The sequence below is a fragment of the Simochromis diagramma genome, unplaced genomic scaffold (assembly GCF_900408965.1).
Source record: "Simochromis diagramma unplaced genomic scaffold, fSimDia1.1 OVJJ01000308.1, whole genome shotgun sequence".
Classification (NCBI taxonomy): Eukaryota; Metazoa; Chordata; class Actinopteri; order Cichliformes; family Cichlidae; genus Simochromis; species Simochromis diagramma.
In genome coordinates, this window is record NW_024386785.1 from 1,459,764 (window position 1) to 1,486,248 (window position 26,485).

General features: G+C 41.4%; 1 protein-coding gene across 1 annotated transcript; it reads right to left on the bottom strand.

Moving 5' to 3' along the window:
• bcap31 (B cell receptor associated protein 31) lies at positions 1 to 26,321 on the bottom strand. The gene is made up of 8 exons (XM_040022700.1): positions 26,186 to 26,321; positions 22,502 to 22,601; positions 20,116 to 20,216; positions 19,069 to 19,213; positions 11,746 to 11,881; positions 2,491 to 2,617; positions 2,261 to 2,361; positions 1 to 1,388 (listed from the first exon to the last, which is right to left on the bottom strand). The coding sequence occupies exons 2-8, from the start codon at positions 22,591 to 22,593 to the stop codon at positions 1,362 to 1,364; spliced, it is 729 nt and encodes a 242-aa protein (XP_039878634.1). The 5' UTR covers positions 22,594 to 22,601; positions 26,186 to 26,321; the 3' UTR covers positions 1 to 1,361.
• Between the last annotated feature and the right edge of the window lie 164 nt (positions 26,322 to 26,485).

Sequence of the window (26,485 nt, forward strand, 5' to 3'; positions counted from 1 at the left end):
GAAATGTGGCAAAATGAGATGTTTATTTTTTTTAAAGAACGAACAAAATAATGCATTAAAATATCAAAATCGTGATTTAAAAAAAAAAAAAGTGCCATTAATTGCAGAATAAACCTCATGAGAATTAAAACGAAAACAAAACCCGAGTAAAGTCGTGAAGTGACGCTCGTACATGAGAACGATCAGAAATCGACCCACAGCCAAACGGTAAACTGAGGTGAAAGCTGCGTCCACTTCCCCCCAACAAAAGCCAAGAAACCAGAAGTTCCACATAAACAAGAAAAATGATGATTAAACCTTTTCAGAAAAAAACCTGCTCGTGTTTTTATAGACGGATAAGGTGGTGACTCTGATCCATCCTCAAAGATAAACGCACTTTTTCCTTCAAGCAAAGAAAAAAAAAAAAATGGTTTCATGATCAGCTGATCATCAGCCCCCCTCCTATCACTAATTTCCTTTTTTTTTAAAGCCTATAAAAACCTGACATATCAAACTCTTTTGCACCACACGGGGTCTTACTGTTGTTGAAATCATCCATGTTTATTGTGACACGTCATTAAAGACACAACGACAAAAATCTGATCACGCCACACAAGCAGAACAGACACGGGTGCCTTTTCTTTTCTTTACTTAACATTTTGTAATGAATAACCGAAAGTGGAGCATCAAACAGCTCCAAAATTTAAAGTGTGTGTTCAGCACACGGCTAACAGTGACGAAGAGTTCAGGCAAACCAGAAGAAGAAACCAGAGGAGACGCCGGAGTCTTGTTTTGCTCGTACTAAGTGATCTTTGCTGCAGCTCCAAACATTCATATTCACAAGAGTCTCGATGGAAATTACAGTTTAAGAAAGAAGGAAATCTGATGGCACAGCCATCCTTTGGACTTTTTTAACCCTGATTTAAACCCAGAATGTGCAGAGAGGACAAAATGCTTTTATTTTGGAATGAAGATGGTCTTTTCCTGCAGGGAACAGGATTCATTGTTTGGATTTACTTTGCTCCAAAAATGTTAATCAGGGAATGTCCTCAGAAGAAAACAGTTTATGGAAAGTGAAGGAAAAGGTCAGCTGTTTAAAGGACAACAGAACCCCAAAGCTGGCCTTTAAACAGCAAAGTGGACAGAAGAGAGAAAAACAGAAACACTGCAGAGGCGTAAACAGTGACACAGGAAGTCTGACAGTAAACCGACATTCTTATGTTGGAGCTCAGACAGTCTGATTAACCAATCGCAGCCATCGGTGATGTCAGCTGGCCCAAAAGTCGGTGACATCACATCGCGGAGGTGGAAGCAGAGGCAGCAGACAGTTTGCTGAGGACGGTGATGAAGATGAAAGAAGCCGGGAACCATCGATGTCCTCCTCAGTCTGATTTCTTGTCGCTCTTCGCCTGCGGATAAAATACATAAAAACAGCTGATCGCCATGACAACATGCAGCCAAACCATGTCAAACCGTGTTGTCCGTGTCGGGTAAACACAGACCTCACAAACAAATTTATGACGAGCATCATCACAGAGCGTCAGCTCTTTAAGCCGATACGGCGTGTTTCAGACCTGCGATTAAATCAGAGTGTAATTTGTGACTAAATTTAATGTGAAAATATGAAAACAATGTTGCAGGAGTCTGATCCTTTATTTAAAACTGTCTCTTATTAGGACGTATAAATATAACGTCATGTTAGATCGTCAGCTCAGCCTGAACTGGATCCAGAACACGAGCAGCTGAAACCGAAACTCGAGACTAAATCACGTGATTTTACATATATGTTACACAAATCTGCTGTCAGAGTTTGTGCTGTATATGATTTAAGCTGGACGAGCTGCTGTAACTGTAACTGATCTCACACACACGCTAAATATCGCTGTGCCCTCCGCTCAGTGTATCCTGGATAATCCTCGTTTTCAGACCAACGTTAAAGAAAAGAGGACTAAGTATTTTATTTATGGCCTCCAGTGAGTGACTGAGCTCATCAACTCATCAGTAAATGTTTACAGAGGTCAGGGCGGAGGGCCATCTCTCCCATTAACCTCTACAGGACCAGAAACCTCTTTTTTGCAACCTCAGGTATCGCCCCCTGGTGGATAATAGAAGTGAATGCATGTTTAAGCAATGACTCTAAACGAGGGCCGTCAGGGGGCTCTGTGCCTTGGTTCCTGCGTGCTTTTGCCTCTTTTTTAAATTCTTGTTTTGGAGATTTTTGTGTGTGTGTGTGTGTGTGTGTGTGTGTGTGTGTGTGTGTGTGTGTGTGTGTGTGTGTTACCAGGAGTTTGCTGTGCTCTTCCAGCAGTCTGTCGTACTCCACCGTCAGGTTCGCGGACTGTTTCTTCATGGCACGAACGTCGTTGTCCGACTTCTGCAGAGCTGTGAAACAAACAGATTTCTCATTTTCACTCAGATCTCATCTTCTCTGTCTCAGTCTTCCTCCTTTAACTTCTTCTCCTCCTCATCTCTTGTGGATTTTACCTACTGACTGCGTTTCCTCCACCTTACCTTTCTTGGTGGCTTCCAGCTCCTCCTTCAGGCTCTTCACCTCCTCCTTCAGAGTCTTGTTCTCCTCCTGTGGTCCTGGTCCTTTCTTCCCAGCCTCCGGCAGCTCAAGACCAGCCTCACGCAGTTTCTAGAAAAACAAACAATATTTTTTAAAAAAGGAGCCCTTTAACATCTGCCAGATGTTTGCTATTTAAATTCTGGTGCAGATCTGAAAGTCTCCAGAGAGCTGAAAGAAGCCTAATGCATATTTGAAATCTTTCCGTTTGACACAGATAACTCCAAACTTTTGACCCAGTTTGAGTCCAGAGAACCGTTACAGCAACACACCGGCTGTGCACCGCTGCTTCATACCACAACTGTGCTCATTGGTCCATACCTGACCTTTTCATTCATCAGGAGCTCGGTCATGGCTGAAGGTTTTGGCAGTGACACATATTTTGTGTTTCCTGCTTCGCAGCCTGCATTTAAGGGCTGACCACAGATTCTTGACCACTTCAAAAACTTCTGAAATGCTGACTAACGGAGATTTTGGGAGAACAAGTGAATTTGGAGTTTGTTAGAAAGTGGCGCTTGACTCTTATGAGCCAGACGTTGACTTAATTTAACACTGCCAACAAAAAACAAAACAAATAACAGCAGCTGAAATCTTAACGACCCGTCTGCAGCAAACTGCATTTCCTCCAAACTAGGGGTGGGCGGTATAAACCATATATGGTAGAAACGATATAAATTTGGCCAACGGTAGAGATTTTGACTATACCGCTCTACCATGAGTTGATGGTGTCATCAAGCTGCGCTTGTTATGGTCGAAAGCATTGCAGCGGCTAAAAACAACATCATCTGCAAATCATGCCGGCGACAGTAATAGCAAAGAGGCAAAGCAGTTCTGGAAGACGGGGAAAGCAAAAACTGCGCTTCCTCCACATCCGTACCATTGATTCATTAATGCTGAATTTTCTCGCAGCTGTTCTGTTCCCATGTTGTTGCAGTATATTAATCACTAACCTCGTATTGTGGATGAATAATCTCAGTTGTTCTCCTGACTGAAGTTTGGTCCATTTACAGCATCCTGCTATGCGATTGCATTTGTCCCTGACCACCAGAGACCCTCATGTTAACTTTTATTGCGTGGAAAAAAAGTTAGTGTTCATCCTCCAGCTTCACTGTGCTAATGTTATGCTAACGTAGCTGTTTTGCTAGCGATCACGTAGCACATCATTATATACCAGCTAGTCCAACTTCAGTAACCCTACAAACGTCACTGCTGTTTAGTTTCCTGTCGTCATTTGTGTTCGAAGTGGTAGCAGAGCTGAACGTTTTCATTTTTTTCCAGAAATCTCTCTTTTTTCAGACATGCTATATCATGCTTAGGTGGAAACTAGCGAGCTAACTTCCTGCTAACTTCTAACTCTGTTAAATTTAATAAAATTCTGTTTTCATGGATGCCTGGATGTTAAACTTAATTGTTACACCTGGTAAAACAGCAACGCTGATCATTTTATTAAAGATGAAAGAATTTAAACCGTTTTTAACTCTCAGTGATGCCGCAGAGTTCGTTTGACTTTGGGAGCTGAAGCGGAGTTTTGGACCCAGTTTTGGATTACTCCCTAAGCCTCCTGACTATGGTAGCCGTAACGCTCCGGCAATCCATCAAGCCGTGCGCCTTCATAGCTTACCAAAGTTGTACTAAATATTTTTTGATAGACTTCCGTGCACCGTGTACTACCTAAAATCGGTTCGAGGTCAGTAAGCACAACCAGATTCCTACATAAGGCACACTGTCGATTTTTGAGAAAATTAAAGGATTTTAAGTGTGTCTTATAGTGTGGAAAATACGTTATACAGAAGAAAATAATATATTGCGATATATATCGTTACCGCACATGCTTCAAATTATACCGTGATACGGATTTTAGACCATATCGCCCAGCCCTACTCCAAACTACTCAAGAACAATAATTCATGCAGGGTGACGTGAGGAAAATCAGCGTTCGTGCTCGTTTAAACATTTTCAAATTTGATTCACGCTGCATTATGAAACCATCACTGTGTGTGTGTGTGTGACCAAAGTGGTGGTGACATCTTCAGTTTCCATTTCTGCTGAGGAAGGAACTGGAGTCATGAGGATTACTGGATTTATTTCATTTCATTTCATAATTCATTCGATCAGTTTTGTAATTTTTTTTTTTAAAAGCAGACGGTGGAAAATCTTCCTGTGACTCGCTGTAAGCTGGAAACAGACAGAACCTAATTGAGAAATATTCAGAGCATCAATTAGTTTGTCAGACCGACGCATTGGCGTGTTCGCTCAGTGTGACGGAGTTAAAGGACTAAAGCTCAGCAGCTGTTTAACTGACGAGGCCATAAAACCTGGTTTCACTGCTCTGAACTGAACCCGACGGCACGAGGTCATCAGACCGACGCACCAAAGATCACAGAGCAGCGAGCGGTCGAGTCACAAACCATAAATTTACAGTAAAAGTGAAACACGAGCAGCTTTTTTAAAATGTAGAAACAGATGTAAAAATAAAAAGGCAGGCATTATAGGAGGTTAACAAGGTTATTACAGTGAACTAAACTAGCCGTGACAAAACATTTTAGTTTTAAAAATACACTTTTGAAAAAATTCCAACTGTATCATTATTATTGTTATTATTATAATTATTGTAGGGTCTTGACCTTACAGTATAAAGCGCTTTGAGGCAACTGATTTGATGCCATTATAAATCTAATTGAACTGATTTAGTTTTGTGCCCTTCAATTAAATTAATTTCCTCTCTTGTAATTTTGCTAGTAAGTATTTTTGAGTCATTGACATGACACAGCTTGAGTAAGTTTAGGGTCAAACAGTGCTGTATCTGTCCAGCAGAGCTTTATGTCACAACATCACTGTAAGGAAATACAGTGTTTTCCAGAAGTCTTGAGCCACCTCCCCATTTCTTTATAATCTGCTTCAAAGGAGACAGACGATCTTGTAATATTTTAAAGTGCTATTAGGCAAAGCTCTCCTGGCTTTCTCAAGACCTTTCACATTATGGTCTCAGGAAATTGGCTTTTTTCATTCATTTGTGTCCTTACAATAGATATCAATGTGAAAACCGGAAAAAAGTAGAGGACAAAATAAGAAGCGACAAACCTAAAAGACACTGAACTATACAGAGCAGATGGAGAGGAGCTGGAAGTCTTAAAGAAACAGAAAAAAACCAGCCTCATCTGAAACTGTCTCAGTAGATGGACGCTTTCAGGAAGCTGTTCTTAGGAAAGGGGAAACCAGGGGAGAAGGGAGAGGTACTCCAAATTACACAAGCACTGAACTGAGAGTCAGCAAAAACACATCTTATGGAGTGAGGAGTCACATTTTACATTTTTGCTCATCAATATGTACAGAGGAGAGGGGTGCAACAGTGAGCGCCTGCAAGTCTCTGAATGGCAAATCTTCATTTTTCAGCCTCACAACGATCCCAAACAAAGCACAGGGATATTAAAAAACACACAACACCATCAGGCAGGGACTGGCCTCCCCAGAGCCTGAACATTATTGAAGCAGTGTGGGATCACTCTGACAGCGAACACAGCAGCAGCCACCAGCGCCCAAAGAAGCGCTTTGAATGTTTTTCGGGGCGGCTGTGACACATCGACAGCTACATGTATTGGCAGCTAATCAGCTTGTTGCTTATTCTTTCACTCACTGCCTGTGGGAACAGCCCTTTCTCTCCTGTATTCGGGTACAGCACATTAACATTGAGGCTGCTGGCAGGAGTGTGTTACAGCCCTCCTCTGTGTCTCTGTGCCAGGCTTTGCCCTCATAGATTATCTCTACAAGAATGTGACCTCCTGCAGCTCCTCTCAGCTCAGGACTCCCTCTAAAAAAATTCTGTCAGTGGGAAAGGATAAAAGCTTTTAATCTGCTGCTACAAACAAAAGCAGGAATGCAACGCTCTGAGGACTTTTGGCAATTTCTTCCTCTCGTGTTTGATAAACACCGACCTTGAACTCTTTGCTGAGTTAATTCTTTGTCTACACCAAACCAAAGACAAAATAACTCAAAATAGGTTTCTTATTTTAAAGAAAATCCTGCCTGCTTCGTGGACCCACAGGAAAAAAAAAAAAAGATCTTAAAGAGCAAATAAATGATCTCAGATCTGCAATTTCGACATTAGTTAGTAGTTAGAAGTCCCTCTGCGTAATTACATGGAGCAGAGCAGGTGCCCAGGATCATCTTACTGGCCTTTACAGTAACACACACACACACACACACACACACACACACTCTTGTTTTGATATCTTAGTGAGGACATCTCATTGATTCTTTCCTTAGTCGCTTACCCTAACCACCAACATAAACCTAACCGTTAGCCTGACCTACCTAACCATAACCTAATTGTAACCCTGTCACTAAAACCACATCGAGTTTCAAAAATGCCGGGCACTTTTGTCCTCATAAGTGAACGTTGGTCCCCACAAGTAACGCAACATTACAGTTTTCCAGTCCTCACAAAGACATCTAAACAGGCACACACACACACACACACACACACACCCCTCCTTCAGTGTAAACTGTGACCTGTGTAACTGTGTTTGCAGTAAAGTGACTCCACCCTGACAAATCAGTGAGTGCTGCACGACCACTTGCGTCTTCCTGTAACTCCACGTGTACGTTTGACCTTTGGGGCTGCACACACACACACACACACACACACACACACACACACACACACACACACACACACACACACACACTTCATACATAAAGTTACACAAGCGCTGGGTCTTAAGAGAAGACTCCTTGGAGCAAAACATCCTAACAAAAAAAAAAAAAAAAAAAAAAAAAAAAAAAAAAGACGACCACAGCTCGTTATGAAATCTGAGAATCTCCTGTGACCTACTCAAACCTGTGAACACATGAGCATAACATCAAGTTTTTACTTATTAGTGTTGTCACCGATTCATTTAAACTTTTTTGTATTACTGACTCTTAGATGAGTTTAAGACTTAAAAAAAAAAAAAAGGCCAGAATCTAAGTATAACATATCATTTTTAAATATCACTGCTGTCTTATTGTTTTTAACATTATAAATGACTTCCCTGAGCCCATTACAACAGTACACTTTGGAAATGAAAATGAGATGAATTAGTTTTCACTCCGACGAGCATCTGACACTTTCTGATCACAGTCACTGAGAAAGAAGGCATAAAAGACAAAAGACGGGACCACTTCAACATCAACACTCTGACTGCAATTAGCAGAAGTGAGGCTTACAGCTGCTTGTGTCAATCACAGCAGTTTCACCACTTCCAACATGACTGTTTATTTAAAACAAACAAACAAACAAACAAACAAACAAACAAACAAATAGAGTTATGAAAGAAGAAACCTGTCCCCTTTGGCCAAAACTGCGTCTGTAGCCGACTGTAGGACTTCTCTGTTTCTGCTGTAAAGCTGGACACTTTAATATAGGGCTGTATGGGGAGGACTGACTTACTTCTACAGCCTGCCTCGAGTGGTCATTTACGGAACTGCAGTCATTGCCACTTGTAAAGAACATTTGTGCTCAATGAGGGCAATTCTCAGCCCACGTCATATATTTAAAAACTCAATAATTTACATTGGAATACTTTTATAAAAAAAAATCTTAAAATATGTATTTTCTCTTATTTTACTATTACCTATTGCACAGCTGCCAGAAAGCTGAACTTTGCCTCTCTGGTTGATGAGATCAATCAGCGTGTTGTTGGGAAACATTCAAGGGAGTTTATAAAATCCTTGTTGAGTCACTGAGAAAAATTCCCGCTGCCGCCAAATATTCCTGAAATGTCGAACGTGTAAACACATTCATGGAAACCAAACCCAGAGCTGAAGTGGGGTTTGATGAAATAACGTCAGGACCCTTTACCACAGTTTACACACTGCCAAAGTTTCAACCTTGGGAACGTTGCTTTGGATGGACAGTTTGTCCGTTCCTCACCTTGGGACACGGTCAATGAAACAATGTCAAACATGGATCCTGTGTGTGCGGGGGATACGAAGCACAACACAGTATGAGCACGAACAGCACCTGATAAACTCTTATTATCAATCATCGAGGTTTCTGCCAGAAAACCTATTAGAACCGGCTACTGTGATAGCGAACCAGGATGGGATTCAATTTAATAATGCACAAAGTGAGCTAGCACCCCTATCTGTCCAGAACTAACAAACTCCTGTCTAAACCTAACCCTGCACCACTCCACTATTTCAAAACTCAGATTTAGTCTTTCAAAGACTTTTCAAGAATTAAAACGATGTGAATATACCACTTTAACCAGACAGCTGGTTTACCCTTTGCTTTAAATGCTTAACAGCTACAACTTTAACTTGGTTACATCTTATTAAACTAACACAAGAGTCAAATTCAATATTAGCGATCAACATTTTTTGTTATTAGTCAGCTCTACTGTGTATCATCATGACTCAAGCAGGACACTCAGTGAGCGGCACATTTCTCTTTAACAAACAACATCTACAGCGTCTGTGCTGCAGACCTACTACATGCTAGTTAATCTGCAAGTGAAGCTGCAAGTGAAGCTGCTAACTCAGGGGTGGGGGAAGTCCAGGCCTCAAGGTTTTAGATCTCACCCCAGGTCAACACACCAGAATCAAATGATTAGTTCATCACCAGGCTTCTGGAGAACTTCAAGACATGTTGAGGAGGTCATTTAGCCATTTAAATCAGCTGTGCTGGATCAAGGACACATCTAAAACCTGCAGGACATCAGAACTTGAGGCCTGGAGTCCCCGCACCCCTGCACTAACTGAACAGTAGAAGGTGACCACAGTTACTGTTAGCTGAGCACCCTCTAGTGTTCCTGTCTTGTAACTACATCTCAAACTAAACATGTGATCAAAAATAAACATCTGATAGAAAAGAGACACTGAAAAAATGCTAAAAACATTTTCAGGGTCAACATTTCTGTCTTAGCAGCAGTTTTAGCAAAGACTTCGATAACCTCAGCTGTTCTGGGGTCGGGGCACAGAGCCTTCCAGCTTGTGGTGGGCCACCTCCCGGCTGAACACGCCTAAAATGCCTCACTTAGTAGGCATCCTTGTCAGGTGACCAAGGAGCAGCAGATCTACTCTGAGCTCTTTACACTTTCTCTAGAGAGGAAACTGAAGGCCAGCAGCTGATGTTTTACTGAGAGAACCTGTATCCCGGGGCGATCGTGGCTCAAGAGTTGGGAGTTCGCCTTGTAATGTTACATCCACTGAGGTTGTGGCCCGAGAGGCCTAAGGACACATTAGCAGGAAATAAATTCCATAATGCCTGCAGGGATACGTGTTGCCTTATTGTGAAGCAGGAAGGAGAAAACAAAAAATTCAGGGCTCATTTCTGAGATTTACAGCAGCAAATCTGCCATGTTGGTGCAGAAAAGCAAAGAGATTCGGTGACTTGTACAAATTGGCGTGATGACTCAAACTGAACTCTGAATGTGCTGAATCAATTTCCAGATGAAGGATGACGCTTCCCGTCATGAGCATGTGGTGTTTGCATCAAACAGGAGTGCAACTAGAGAAATCAGCACAAAGAGGATGCACTAGAGCCAGAACACATTAAAACTAACATGCAGGATAAAATCGAACTGTCAGGGCCGGGATGGAAAATGGAAAAGCAGCTGGGATGAGCCAAACTGCAGCTTCTCAGCCGTATAAAACAATAACTGGCTCACAAGACAAAGTTTAAACTCCAAAGAAGAGAAGCAAACAGTCTCCTGCACAAAAATGCTCCACCGCAACCACTTCAAGAAACCCAGGAGTCATTTTTATTAAGTTATGGCTCCTGTGGGGTCTGCCTCTCAATCACACAGACCTAAAAATACTGCCTTTTCCCCTCTCTGAGCGGCACCCAAAATTTTTTAATCGTTGTAGTTGCTTTTAGAGTATCTTGCTCTATAAAATGTGCCTGGCATGCTGTGTCTGTTCTTCCAAAACTCAGGACTGAAACTCGGGAATCCGCTTCTTCCAGTCTGGAGTTTCTGCAGAACAGTGAAGCTGGATGGAGTTTTATTATGAAAAACATCTTTTCCAGAAACAGCCAATCCTCAACCACAGAACAGAACCATTTTTACCAAATATCACCATGACGGCAGTGTAGGGATGGGTACCGGTATCCGGTGCCATGATGGCACCGGTTCTGACATAAACTGTAGTAACCAGACCGAAAAGCAGCGCACATTTCGGTGCTTTATTTCAGGGCTTTTTTTCCTGAGCTGTGATACACTTTAGATTCTAGCCAATCATTTTACATTTCCGAGGATAGTAGGCGGGCCCAGGTACGTACGTTCTTTTAGAGCAGAGCTACAGATTAAAAATGCCCAAGACGAAGCGGTCAAAGTCTGGCTGTACTTCACAGCAAAAGATGCAAACTCAGCAGCAACAAGTGCTTTAAGCTGATACTGTGATACTGTCAAAGGAGGTAACACCTCGAATCTGATGAAACACCTGGCGACGCATAGCGTTTTTTTTAAAAGCCGAAAAATGCGCTGTATTTGATAGCCTGCTGCGAGACCTCAGACATCTACTGCGGGTGTGGTGCCTGTTATCAGACCCGGAGTTAGCAACATCCCCCAAAAACCCGAAGAGGAGAGTCCTGGCCCCTAGCCCTGCCAGTGTAGCAGAAATGATGAGGATGATGATGCAGCAGCAGCCGTTCTTCTCTGCGTGAGTAGCTTAATGTTGTTCGTGTGTAATTTACGTTGAGTAGGCTAACCACGTTATTACATTAATGCATGTAAGGTGAACTAGCAAACATCATCATAGCTACATGCGGCTGTCTTCTTGTTTGATGGCAGATACTCCCTTCACCCTGGCCAAAAAGGCTGAAATGACCAAAGAAAAAGTGGAAAACAGCTGAACATGAGAGGTTTTTGGACAAAGTTTGTGTTTTTTCCATTGTTTAAGCACTGCTTCCAGCCAAGAGTGATACCATATATGACCCATAGCTGCAGAAGAGGCTAACATTGTTATCTTTTTACAAAAAAAAAACAAAACCCCCCAAAAAAACAAAAAACAGCTGAACATGAGAGGTTTTTGGACCAATTTTGTGTTCTCCATTCTTTAAGCACTGGCACCGTTTCAAAAGTACCGGTTTGGCACCTGTATTGGATAAAACCTAAACGATACCCATCCCTACGGCAGTGTGACCCATGACCTCTGACGACTGGTTTTCTACCAGCAGAACTTGAAAAGCTCAAAACTCTGTGTGCGTGTTTTTTTTTCACCTCTTGCAACATCTCGTTGTCCTCCATGTATTTCTTGGCGGCATTGCTGGCGCCCTCCGCCTGCTTCTTGAAGGCTTCGTTGGAGGCCATGAGTGAAGCCTGCTGGGAGAGCAGAGTGGCCAGGCGACGCAGCAACCTGCAACAGACAAAACATCAGTGTGTGATCACACTAAACAGACTGCTTATCAGCCTCCTTTAATGTGATAAACGTTTCAGCATCACCTGAAACTCATCAGTAAACATCCTGGAGAGTGGGCAGTACCCACAGGAGAACCATTAAATATCTTCCAAATGAACGAGCTTTGAATTTTGTGAATTCCAGCAATCGAGTATCCAAAACTAGTGATCAGTTTTACAAAACATCTACCACAAGATATTCCTGCTAAAGAGGGGCAGCAGATTCCAGGGGCTCATTTATATTTTCCACAGAAAAATTACATAAATGTTGAATTACTTAAAAACAGAGTTGCCTAGTATATCTGCAGGTATCTTTTAAAGAGGATTGAATGTTAGTAAACCATGCATGAGGTCATCTGACCGCAGCTTCTGAACAGAAACAACAACGCAGTAAAGAGATTTTGAAATCATCAGATCAGGATCACCATGTTCCCAGTAAAGAGGTCCGGGATTATGACATCACAAAGTCAGGAGTCGCTTCACGCATGGATACATGTATAGTAACACACTGTGACCCCTGACATTTCCCCGCGTGCTGTGTGAGGCGTTCGTGCTGTGTGTGGCGTCGACAGGCGGTGATGTAATTGTAGCTCACTGTGGGTGGAGGGCGGGGCAGGTACACTGAATATCTGCCCCCATTCATGTAAGTTGTGGGAGAGAATCACTGAGCTGCAGCTTTGGATTAAAGGAGCAGTCCAGAGTTTATTCTGAGCGGGCTGGAAAGTTTCAGAGCACTTCTGCCAACATAGTTATCAGCCAGAAAAATAAAATGAAAGTATGAACCGTGCGTTTCCTCTCAGCTCACATCAGACTCCAGACTCGGAGACTTTTGATGTGAAAAGATCCCCAGCTGCTCCATCTTTGGTTGTGGACAAAATGACACGTATTGAGATGCTTTTAGTGCACATACAGTAGGTTAACAAGCAGACAGTTTAGCATTTGATTTTAATTGAAATAGTGTTTTCTACTTTTGCTTTTAATTCATTTTTTTTAAGTCTTCACAACAGTTTGCCTAGTTTCAGTGTTTTTGTTATGAATAACCTATTTGAATGAAACATTAAACACAGGAATGTAAAATCAGGCTTCTCCTGCAGAGATGAGTAACAGGACGCTGAAATTTGAAGCTGACTTCACTTTGTAAAAAACCTGCAGATGTGAAGCTTGCTCGGGGTAAATTTACCACCTCGGTGAGCAGTTACCTCGTGGCTGCTGGTTCACCATCATGTGAGGCTCAAGTAAATATCTCATTGGTGATGCATTCAGGAACATTCTGACAAACAGCAGAAACCAGCAGGTTCTGTCTGTGCAGTTTGACTCACACTCAACCTGCAGCTATTTTCAGGGTGTAAAACTTCCCCAGCAACACACAGCGCTGACAAAATGTCAAATACACACTGACCAGTTTCTGTGAGCTGCAAAAGTGACCCAATACACATTCACTCTGATCGATTATGCCCAAAAAACAGTCTCACTATTATTTAGGGCTGCCACAAACGATTATTTTGATAGTCGACTAGTCACTGATTATTTTTGCAATTAGTCGACTAATCAGATCATCATCCATTGTAGGGCTGCACGATTAATCGTTAGAAAATCGCGATCTTGATTCATACTTATGTGCGATCTCATTTCCAAATGACAACGATTTAAAAAAAAAGAAAAAAAAAAAAAAAAAGACGACGATTGTACCGCATTTTGATCCGGGACGTAATCTGCATGAAAACAAGCGCTCACTCTTCCTGCTCAACAAATGACGAGGGCGGAGCCTTATACCACGTGATACAGAAGCTGTGCCGTGTGATGCTAAAATTAGCAGGGAAAAAACAACGGAGAGCACGTCAGGGATGACGAGAAAGTGACAGGAGAAAATCTGTCCCGGTCAACCACCCAAACACCAATAACGGGAACCTTATACAGCGCTTCCCTATACACGTCGAACTCCCGCAGGCACAAAGAAATTACGGAGGCTATCACTTATCACCTGACCAAAGATATGGCTCCCATCAACACTGTGCAAAACGAGGGATTTAGGAAAATGATCAACACCCTAGACAAACGCTACACAGTGCCGTCCTGCAACTATTTTTCTATTGTTGCACTACCTGCTCTATACACGCAGCGTCGAGCAACGGTGGAGACGGAATTTCAAGCAGTACAACATTTTGCGGCAACAACAAAACGTGAGACATTTGTTGTTTTTATGTTCAGTCTCAACTGTTACGAAGTTGATGTGCAGTTAATAAGTGCAATAAATATTTATATTGGAAAAATCGTGAAAATCGTGATCTCAATTCTAAGCCAGAAAAATCGTGATTCTCATTTTATGCAAAATCGTGCAGCCCTAATCCATTGTACGTAAAACTACAGCTTATTGCACCAGCAGCATCTGCTCTTATATAACTATCATTAGCTTACAGCTTGAAGTGTTTAAGGTCTGTGCTAACTAAAATAAAGACAAGATGGTAGTTTATTAAATTTTAATTAAATGTGCAGATTGTTTCGGTGGAGTTTAATAAACTCAGCCGATTTACTCAGGAACAAATAAAATACTGAAAAAAAACCAAACAATAACATTTTGAAGTTATCTAAGTGACTTATATATCATGTTTAACCTGAGTAGCGAAAGACGGCGGTGGGTTTGAAAATGATTTGCCGGGAGTCCGGTGTTCTCACGGCTCTAGAGAGCCTAGCCCCCGGCTAGCTATCGAGCTAGTGGGTAACAGACGTCTCCGAAAACGTCGGAGCGCTTTTGAAAATATGTGATGTCTTGATAAACTGAGCAGATATTTGAGGTTTACACAGCTACATTCTCACCTGAAAACACGCTAAACGTTTATTTTGTGACCCAGAAAGAATAATAAGAGTAATATTAAAACTAACTAGCTGCCGCCATTGTTGGAAACTGAGCTGGGCTGCGCTATGAATTCTGGGACAGAGCTACTTCTTCCTCTTCGGGGTTTAACGGCAGCTGGCATCCTTGTACATGCGGTGCTGCCATCTTCTGTTTCAGTCCGTTATTACACTTAAATCCTGCTACTTATTCCTGCGTCTTTTGGGATCTTACAAAGCTTCAAACGACACGTCGACTATTAAATCAGTCATCGACGATTTTGATAATCATGACTAGTCGACTAATAGTGGCAGCTCTACTATTATTATTGTGCTAAATATTGTAATTTCAGTTATTAATCTAACACACTGGGGCTTAATGATCTTTTAAATCCGCAGTATTTACAACAAGAATTTTCTTGACTTTTCAACAGAATTCAAATGAAATACAATTAACTGGGGACAGAACAGCTGGAAGAGGAGCTGGAGAGGTCATCTGGTAGAGAATTACACTCAAAACTAGCAGGTGATTTAAACCACAAAGGCTGTCTCTGCAAGGGCAACAGTTGGTTTCTGACAGATTCATAGAGGAGATCTGAAAAGTAGCCAAATGGAGACCAACAGCCTGATCACATGGTGCTGAAAGGGGACCAAGGTGAGAGACTCAGCGCGACACATTCACTTAGACCAAAGAGTCTTTGTTTTGCTCAAGATGAATCACACTGGGTGACTCTGGGCATTTATGGTGAGGCAAATATGCACTACTGTAACAACGAGAGAAAACAAAATTTGCCTGAAAAGCCACACCTAGAAGTATGTTCTCCTTATTGATCTGTGCTGCTGTGTTAGCATAAGTAAGGCTGAAAAATATGTTAACTGTTAATAACACCACAGCTCAGCGGATGGTGCAGAGTATTGTAAAGGTATTCGAACACGCGGGATGATACATTACTTCTTCAGTAGTTAATAAACAATGTTTTACTTCTGCAAAGGCACCAAGTGATTGTTTTAGCAACATCACTGTTCATGGTTTAAAATTCCCTCACTGCTTTTTCCCCAGCCTTGAATGTTTACTATAACAACACGGAAAATGTTGAAAAAACAGTGCATTAGTCAGGAACAGCGGTGGATTATTCCACACATGTCGCTGGATGCCATATTTGTTGCAGCAGGAGGGTGTGCGTGCGTGTGTGTGTATAGCTAGGTTTAAGTTTGGTGTCTTTAGCGGTTTAATAGATACATCAGGTTGTAAGTCTGATTTATCTTCTGCAACACCACAGCAGCCTGTTTGGATCGGTGTGTAAACTGCTTCAAGGTGACCAAAAGTGGAGTAGTTTACACGAGGAATAAAAGAGATTTCTCCATCTCAAGTGTCTCTAGGAGAAGCGACTGTCTGTTCCAAATATGGCTGTCAGTTACTTCACAGGCCTGAAATAATCTGACCAGGCAGCTGCCAGAGCTTCAGCCTTTCCACAGTCTTCTTCTTGGCTCAGGCTGGAAATTCTTGAGCTGGAGTTCCCAATCACAGCGGCCTGGCAGCGGAGGGCACGGTCTAAACTTCCTCCTGGCATCTGCGTTACAGCAGCTGTCGCATCACATGCTGCGCTGCCACGGTGAGTCAAAGAGCAGCAGCTGCTGCACACCAAAAAGTACCCCAGAAGAGCAGCAACAAGAAGGACGTGCTGCTGCCCCCTGCAGGCGACCAGGGGGCACAGAACAACTCTGCAATCAAAACTGCACCAAACTGATCTGTCCTGATTTATTGTCACTTAGACCCACCAGCTGTAGGTCAACCAGGATCCGTCAGGGTCACATGACCACTGACTGCTCAACTAAATATTTAGAAAGATTCAAAATAAAATCTCACACAACACTCACGAGAAGCCAGCTGACTGTAGCAGCAGCAACTCAAACTGAACCGTCAGCAAATAATTGTTATCAATAAAATACGCATGCAAAAGTCATAAATTTCACAAACTGCTGCGTCGTAAGTAAGACCCTCTAAGGTTCAAGTAAAGCTGCAAAACTAATATAAATCTCTCAAATTATCTACAGGGTGTTGATTTGAGAGCCTGCTGTATTTTACCCTCCCGTAAAAAGACGTAGTCTTAGTGTAAGATCAGTGCATTCAGATCAGGCTTTTTATGCATTCAAATACTGTGAAAACTCAGGATTCAGACAGGCTGGTCTCCAAGTCACACTTTGTTTTGCAACTTTCTGATGAACACAGCAGACAAATTTCAGCTATTGACAATAACTGTGATACATACAAAAAGTAAATACTACTTCCAGCTGTTCCTTTTAGGGGTCACAGCAGATCATACACCTCCCTCCTCACCCTGTCCCAAATAAGACACGATATCAGAAATGATCTAAGACAATGGATCTGAGGATTTCACCTCAGGAATGAAGGAATGGGTCATTTCAGTTTTTCCTGCTGTAAAAAGGGAAATCTATTTATAGATTTCGCCATCCTCACATACTGACTTCTTAAGTCAGTATGTGAGGATGGCGAATGAAACAATCCTTCTTCTTTGATGGACTTCACTGGTAACTTTATGGATTTTCAACCCAACAACAAGCCGTCAGACCAGTAACAACATGCCATGTTGCTGAAGTCTGAGGTTAGTTGTACTCAGTCACGTCTGACTCTGAGTGGGTCAGCCAATCAGGCTGCTTCGCACCTGTGAAGTCTCTGTCCAATCTGGATGGGGATTTACACTGTACAGTGGAAACACACATTGACAGACAGACACACGGTCAGCTGCTCATTCTTTCCGCCCGACTTTAAATTCCTCTGAGTTTAGATCAGTCAGCCTGTTGGGTCTATTCTGGTGCGACTGAGTATCCCACTGCAAGCTCGCTTTAGGACAGAAGTTCAGAGAGAAGTTCAGCTGCACGCTGGTCCTAACTCCCATATGTGGTCGTCTCCTCACTCCTCAGTGCACTGACGACCCTTTCGCTCTGCTTGCATGCTCCTGTGGAGGCTTCGACTGATTCAGCACTCCCAAGCAATCAGCCTTAAGGGAAAGTCTGCTATAAAGTCGTCCCAACAATGATGAAGGCTTACTAATAACACTCTTACAGTGCAGCATCCACTCTGTGTCAAAAATGGAGGAAACTCAACAAGAGTCTGTGGAATCTTCATGGCATTAAATCTCTTAATTTGCAGTTCTTTTCGGAGTTTGTGGTGAATGATTTCACCGCTCACACAGCTGGAAACAATTTTACACTTCAGCTCCTGATTTTAATTGTGTTGAAACTGTTAGATTTAGGCATTAAAAACCACTAGTTTCACCCCCATGTGACACTTAATTGGATAAATGGTTAACAGGATGGCGAAGGGGTGTAGAAAAAGTTCCTGGTTTCACTGCTCTGGTTTCTTTTACAGCAGGATGACAGACTTTGGTGGAGAATGTGGACAACATACGTGCTGCAGACACGAAAACTATTACTGCTGAATTACAACAGAGTCAAAGTCTGTAACACAAAAAGTGGCCATGTGTCCAACAACACAAACAGACTTCTGTATTGTGACAATTTTAGCACAGGATCAGGCAGCTCTTTGCCTCTTTTAAAACTTAGTACGCTTATTTGCATTGTTTGTTTTATTTTGGATCCATTTTTGAAATATGTTTTAATTTAATTAATACTTTTTTAATGATCTAACAAAAAACAAGGAATAAGAAGACCGTGTCTTTAATTTTAAAAATTGCCGCAGTTCAGAAATGTTGCACCTTCTTTAAAAACCCTGAGCACAGCTGATCTTTTGTGATCTCTGAGTCTAAGCAGAGCTCGGCCTGGTTACTACCTGGATGGGACATTGCCTAGGAACTAGTTTACGGCACCTTATCTTATCCTTTCCTTTATAAAGAGACTCTTAAGTGGGAGTGGAAGGGCAAAGAAGATGAAACCACCTTTTTTGTGATTGAAATCGAAAAAAACAAAACAAAACAAAAAACCCCACAGAGCTCAGATCTGTAACGACAGCCCATGGAGGAGAGTCGGTCTGGCTATAATGACACACAAACAGAATTTAGACTCCATGAGGTCGAGTAGTCCAGATGCACGAGGCAGCATCATGTATCGTTCCCATCCTGATCCAGAAAGTTCGATCAGATATCAGTGGCGATGTGCCGATCTATGAAGCCGATCTAGTTCGACCGTTTAGGTCGTTCTCTGAGCAACTATCCGATTGCTAGCACAAAAGCTAACAGCTGTATCCTCGGTTTAAAGTCTTTCCAGTGAAGTGAGTCTACTGTGGCTGATCCTAAAACTTAAACAGCTTGAGGTGAGGGGTGTGTGTGTGTGTCTTACAGGCAGAGCAGCAGGGCGAAGCCAGCAATGTACTCGTTCCTCTGTGCTCTGAATAGCTTCATGTGGATGTGCTCGATGGCTGTCGGGTGGTTTGCCAGATCCACCTTCTCCGTCACACTGTACTTCCTCACCTCACGGAAAGCATCTGTACAGGAAACACACGGAAACGTCACTTTTCTGCATCTTTAATTCACAGTAAACTTATTTTGTAGCTGCACTGTAGCTCTGCTGCTTCCCTGCTGGCTGAGGTACAAAGTCGGTGCTTACTGGGAGCAAACACTGTCCTACCACACACGCACACAACAGAACTGATTTCTGGCACAGGTACTGAACTGTTAATGGTTGATGTTTTTAAAACCCGAACTTAAACAACTGCTTAAAATAATTATTATTAGTAGAAAACCTCTTGCTCTAAGTAAACTCTCTGTGAGGCCGTTGGCAGGAAAAACCTGGTTTATGTTAGAAGCTAGTTCAAATCACGATGTGTGGTAAACCTGGGCGGATAAATGTGGCTACTGAGCAGAGAAGTACTGGATATACTGTCACAATACAACATGTAATTACAGTTGTACTTCCTAAACAACATTTAAGCATATGAAAAAATAAAGCTGTCTTTCTGCACAACCAAATGAGTAGCTTCTATGTTTAGATGGAAACATCTCGAATCCCTATGATCTGCGATCCCTGTGATCCGACTACGACAGATGTTATGTATCTGGGAAAATTTTGCAGTTACTTTGATGCTTTACAAAATCACAGACTGATGCCGAACTTTAATTTAGTTTTAAATGTTATAAAAGCCACACATTATTTCTGCCTAACACTCCTTTGATAAAGAGTTTGGCGACATTTCATCAGCTGGACTCTGAACACGATGTTATTACAAAGTAAGGAACTGATGGTGCCGTTGTTTACCCGTGCTTCGTCAAACTTGATTGAAATGGAGCTACAGCAGCGTCCTCCACAGACTGGAAGAATGCAGAATATCGACTACACTTTGGCTAAAGGCCACCTCCCAACCAATCAACAAAAGCACTGCAGACGTACCGATGAGCAGAAAGACGAGGATGGCGATGGCCACCATGAAGGCGGTGTTTCCATAGAGAGTGATGGCCTTTATGATGCGAGATTTGAAAATGCTGTTCCACCTAAAAAACAACAACAACAACCAGGAGAATAAAACACAAATCAGTCGGCAACAAGAAGAAGAAGAAGACAGGTTCACTTTTATACGTTTTACATTATAGAGACATTAGAGTCACTTTTCTTTTCTTTATTTATTTTTTTACTCTTTGTTTGGAGTAATCTGAATGAGCTTTTTGTTGTTACTTTATGAAGCCATTATTTAATTTTTAAATGTTGTGTTGGACACTACTGGTTCTGCAGGACAGGATCTGAACTTCTGGGATAATTAAAATCCATCTTATCGCATCTTTTGGGAGCCAAAAGTGATCCAAGCACGCTTGAAGTGATGGGAGGAAAAAAAAAAAAAAAAAAAAAAAAAAAAAAAAAAAAGAAGAAAGCAGAAGAGAAAGGATGGACGAATGAATGGTGATCTTAATGTTTCACAACACAGCAACTAAACCTGGAGCTCTAGCCCCCTCTAGGGGCCAAACAAAAACAGACATGAGCTCAACTGTGCAGTGACCTCTGCAGGAAGCTGGTTATTAAGAATATAGTTAGTACAGTTTTATATTTATTTTTATTTAGTTTATATTATATAGAATATTTGTTTTTTTTAATTTGCATTAGTTTGAGCCATTTTCTAGAGTCAGTTCTTAGTACTTTTAGAACTTTTAACAGTTTCAGTTTTGGGGGTTTTTCCATATGAGGGAGTGGGATACACCAAAGTTTCAGTCTGAATAACCACATTGTTATTATATAAAATTGCACATTTTTATTTTACACAGTTTAAGTACAATTTCATTTTGTTTTATTTTTATTTCTGTTGTCTAAAAAAACAAACAAACAAAAAACATGTCGACACCTTGTTTTATTAAATTGTAATTATGGTTAGCAACAAAACTGTAAAGTAAGTTGAGTTGTTGTTTTCCTGCTTCCATCTGTGGAGTCATGAATCAAGAACAATGATATTGCGGTGTGAAACTGACTAAAAGGGACAACAATATTACTTATCCTTGTTGTTTCTGGGTTAATGTACCATCCAACAAACGCAACTGTTGCTCAAAGCCTACATAAGCAGAGGTCATGTTATTGCATTTATCTATGTTAGGTTACACCATTGCTACAAACAGTCAATCAGATAAAAATGATAAACTTTCTTTCACATATGAAAATAACAAAACAAAGGCTATTTTTAATTCTTGATATCTAGTCAGATAAAATAATTTAAAAACTCCTCTATGAGGTCTAGCACTAAAACTTCTCTACTTTTATTGACTTTTTTCTTTGTTGGATTTCAGCTCGTATCAGCGCTGTGCCGTGTGTGCGGAGTTAATCAGAGCTCATCATTCGGCAGTCAGGAGGTCTTTTAATGTGATCACAGTCACACAGAGCTGCTCTGTTTGAGGACAAACTGAACTCTGCTGCTTCCATCAGCGAGCTTCACGCTTCTCCAGCTAAAAATTAACGGCCAAAGCTTCCTCTCATGGAGCCAACAGCACACGGACACGATGTTGTAAATGCTTTGCATTGGCTGCTTTAAACCCAGATGGGCCAAGATTTATCTCGCCGTCTGTTTGTCGTGTGACAGTATCGAAAATCCATGATTGGGGAAGTTTTCAGCAAGGCAGAGAAAACATTCAATATCCAGAATTGTCTAATTGTCTGTAATTTTTCCCATGAAAGACACATCCATCAGCAGGGTTGTTAAAATGTCTGCAGAGATTTCTATAGAGGTACTTTCTTGTGATTGTGATACTTTGTTTTGTTTTCAAGGTGTACTAAACTACAAAAGGATCGGTGTAGGGATGCATGCATCAAAACTGGTCCCCTACCAGCCCAAAAGCTCGGCAACAATGAGCCGACATTACTGGTTGTGTCATGTGCATCTGTGAAATCACCACAGCCTTATCACCTTTCCCTCTCTGTAAAGTGGCACTCTGAGCTCCAGCTGATACATCAACTCAAACAACGGCAAGCATAAACTCGGTGGAACAAAAAAAGTGCCAGCAGTTTGGAGATATTCCACACTGGTGCGCCAACACCTTGTTTGTATGTTTGCAAATGTTTTTATTGACTGTAAACTGCGGTCAAACCCAGCTGACTGACAGTTTAGACGATAATCTCTCTCATTTAAAAGTGAAATGGATTGAAAGTCATTTCTTTCCAGCTGCTAGTTTACTACAAACTACTGACCTTTCCAGGCAGTAGTTTGTACTGGCAGATATCTTAAGCCAAGGTAACGCTATCAGATTTGAGCTGGAAAAAGCTTGATGCCAAGACAGGTGTGTGTGAGTCAGGTGTTACCCACCTCTTGGGTGAGATGAAGGGAATGCAGAGCAGCAGAACTAAGAAGACCTCAGCGTAGAGGAAGGTGGCCACCGCAGTCCACTGCAGACTCATCCTGACTTCTGAACAGGAAACACAGCAGGTTCACATGTCAAAAACACCATCACATGGCACTTGATCATGACATCTACAGTTAATCGTTCTCAATAAGCAGAAGAACAGAATAACTACTTTATTGCCATTCACAACGTACAGCAGTTAGTGCACATTAGAACAAACTGTATGACTTTAATCCACCCAGTTATCAGACACTTTCATCCATCAGTGCTCTGGCTGCCTCTGGCTGATGTGCTGCTCTGATGTTTAATATATTCATTTCATCAGATTGAGAATTAACGTGATAACATACCAGTCACACAAACTACCCAACTGACCGAGGCAGGAACAGTGTGCTCTGTCACGTAAAACTCAGACCCTAACAAAACTTTAAATCCAACAGTTAAACTGAAAGTGGCAGTTTCACAGCACCTCTGCTTAGCACCAATTGCATTTTAGCTCCTCCTGGTTTGCATCAGTACCGGCGAAAAGTGTGAAGCCAACCGTCTTTCTTTATAATTTGCTAGGAAAATTGGAAATACTATAGATACAAAACACATGCAAACATAAGTATATTAAGGCAAAAAACACATTTGTATTATCTTGAAAGTCAATATTTGCTGTAACGGCCTTTATTATTGAACACAGCCTAAACTCTAGTCAGCTTTCTTGTCATTCAGATCTTCAGGAATGACTCTCCAGGAAATTCAAAGCTCTGTTCTGGATGTTAGCTGGTTTCTGGGAACAAACTTCCAGAAAGCCTCAGATCAGCTGAATCACTCAGTTTATTTAAATCCAGGTTGAAGACTCACCTGTTCTCAGCTGCATTTGAATAAAGCACCAAATCCACAGTGTTTTACTTTTAAGCTTAAATTTCAAAACTTACATTTAACTACTGATTTTATCTACTGTTCCTTCCTTTTTTTTCTCCATTTTAAATCATGCTTTTTATTTGTTTCTGTTTTTTAATGTCTCTGTAAAGCACTTTGAATCACCTTGCTGTTGAATTGCGCTATATAAATAAACTTGCCTTGCCGTTTGTTCCACTCTCTATAAAGATGATCTCAGACTTCAATAATGTTAAAGTTTGCTTTCCAGGGAGGCCAATCAGAATCCAAATCCCTTTATTGTCATTAAACATCAGACATTCAACAAATACAGAAGCAACTTCCTGTGAGCAGCATTTAGAATAGATCCATCCATCGCAAACACACAGAGACAGACAACCACTCGCACTCACATTCACACCTGTGAGTCAATCATTAAATTCAGAACAAATAACAATAGAAACAAATATAAAAATACAAACAACATAAATGCAAAACGTTTATACAGATGTGCAAGGGTGCTAATATGTATGTTGTTGTGTGTATGGGTTGTATGCATGAGAGAGATGTGTGTTTTGAGGTGGGGCATGTGTGTGTATCTGTGCTCAGTATGATGGCTTGTGGAAAGAAACTGTTCCTGAGTCTGGATAGACCTGTAGCCTCACCCTGAGGGCGGCAGGCCAAACAGGTGAGACCCAGGAATGGGTGGAGTCTCTTGTAATTGCCTGTGTAGATGTCAGTAACTGACATCTATTTTATTTTTACTTTTAGATGCATTTTATTGTATTGACGGTGTGTTTGAGATCTTTGTCTTACTGAAAAATGAATCCAGTGGTGAACCACACACTGCTGGCTGAAACGCTCCAAACTATGACAGTCTCCACTGTGTCTAACAGCTGGCTGTAGACACTCACTGTTGTACTGCTCTCCCAACCTCCAGACAAAAAAAAATTCATATCTGGATCCATTGCTCCATAGGAGTTCTTGTGTAATCTGCCTCTGACCTTTCTCCCAGTTTCCCTTCCTGAAGAATGGCTTCTTGACAACCAGCCTTTCATTGAGACCATTTCTGAATTCACCTGGTAGACATAGCTTTTTAGGCACGACACTTTGCCCAGTTTCCTCACATTTTTTAAGGACACACTGCACCTTGTCATTTGATTTTTGGGGTTTCCTCTGTTTTCTTGTATTATTGTAGGGTCTGTATTTTACAATATAAAGCACCTTAAGGCAACAGTTTTTGTTATTTGGCACTATATAAATAAAATAAAATTTAACTGTCAGCCACGAGTAGCCACAACACTGGCTCACCCCTTGAATTAGGTGCCTTTTTATAATGAATAGTTCACAGGTTAGAAAGCCAAAATAAAATTATTTGAAAATGGAGCATGGACTTATGGAAGCCCGTTTCCGCCACTAAAAAAAAAAAAAAAAAAAAAAAGGATCCTAACTCGAAATTTCGAGAAAATAACTCGAAATTTTGAGTTATGGATCCTTTTTTTTTTTTTTAGTGGCGGAAACGGGCTTCCATATGGACTGGACTGAAAATGAGTGAAAAGGCAGAACAAACTTCCAAAGAAAAACATTTGAAAGATTGGAAAACTATTACTTTAACACCACTTTGAAAAAGTCTGACTCTTTGGAAACTAAAGAAAAAGAAGCGAGGAGTGGCTCAAGACTTTCACATAGTTCTGCATGAAATTTAAAAAAAAGAAAAAATGTAAATGGGTAACTGTCATGTTGCTGATGTTGTGGAAGCCAGATTTTCACAGATCATACTTTATAAAAAATGTTACAACCCCATGAAAGTGGATTTTCAGTGTATGGCTTCTTTCAGCTAAGCTTAATGACATTTTTCTAAAAATGCACTCCTAATCCTGTTTTAAGATTAAATCTAATAAACTCATTTACTTCTTCCACAAAACTGAAAAGCAACACAGCCCACTTTAGAGCAACCCGATGGGTGGAGGCCGGAGGCTTCTCCTTATTCTGAGATTGACGTCTTTGTAGACGATCCCTGACAACAATAAGTGAAAAAGACAAAAGCTAAAACAAAAACTGAATAAAGCATTTGAGTGTTTTCTTTGGCTGTGTGAGCACTCGTGAGGGGTTTGCTTTGCTTCAGATATGGCAGCTCAGAACAGCTGTGTCATTGCGGCTCCGCAAAAACTGCAGAAACACAGCGCAGCATCACGCCTCCTTACACATTAAAACACTGATAACGCCCCTCATCGATCCCACAACACTTTGCTCCCTGTTACAGCTCACTTCAGCCAACAAACCAAACCACAAAGATTCACTGGCAGTACATTTTACCAGCTGCGACACTCTCAGCTGTCTGACCTAAAAACTTTACTCTCCTACCAGCACTCATTTCACATCTTCCCAATTTGCAGACTCTCCAGTGAGCAGATAAATTTGCAGGTCTGTGTATCTGCTGGAACTAAAGTCAATAAAATGAACCATGTGCTGGGAAGTAATTAAACTTGTTTTTTTTTTTGTTTTTTTTTACATTAGCTAACTAGCATGCTAGCTAGTTTCCCCTTACTAGTTACCTTTTCTTTTAGAATTACCCAGGTTATTACTGAAGGTTCAGTCTATTTTCTGGAAAACCGAGCATTCTGTTTCAAATTCACATCTATTCCAAGCGCTTGTTTCCAAAAACAAGTCACTTATTTCGCGCCACTCGCTGAAGCTAACTGTTGGTTGCTACTAGGAGCAGTTAGCCTCGGTAAGCTGGAAAGAATCGGGGTGCTGATTGTTAGTGAACAGGTGGGACTCACCTTAACAAGCACCGCACACAGGGGAGGAGATGCGTCCGCACTGCACTTCCAGGAGTTTCAATTCTCCACTGACTCTGCTGTTAGCTGCTAGTTTAGCCTCCTGCTGTAAACACTTCCGGGTATTTTAGTGCCAGCTCATCTTGAAATATGATTGGACACGGAGCCGGAAGGGCGGAGGCACGTGACCTATCGTTGCGCCACTTTATTGTTCTATAGTAATCATTTAATGAATTTATAATAATTATTATCTTTTTGTACCTCACGTGATATTACATCTTTTGTTGAATGAAAAATACCATG

Excerpts from the sequence above, each read along its gene's own strand:
- bcap31 (XM_040022700.1), bottom strand. The coding sequence starts at position 22,593 with ATGAGTCTGCAGTGGACTGCGGTGGCCACCTTCCTCTACGCTGAGGTC. Across the intron at positions 11,882-19,068 it reads TTCGCCCTGCTGCTCTGCCT|GTTGCTGCGTCGCCTGGCCA; the intron begins GTAAGACACACA and ends TGTCTGTTGCAG. Across the intron at positions 2,618-11,745 it reads ACAACGAGATGTTGCAAGAG|AAACTGCGTGAGGCTGGTCT; the intron begins GTGAAAAAAAAA and ends TTGTTTTTCTAG.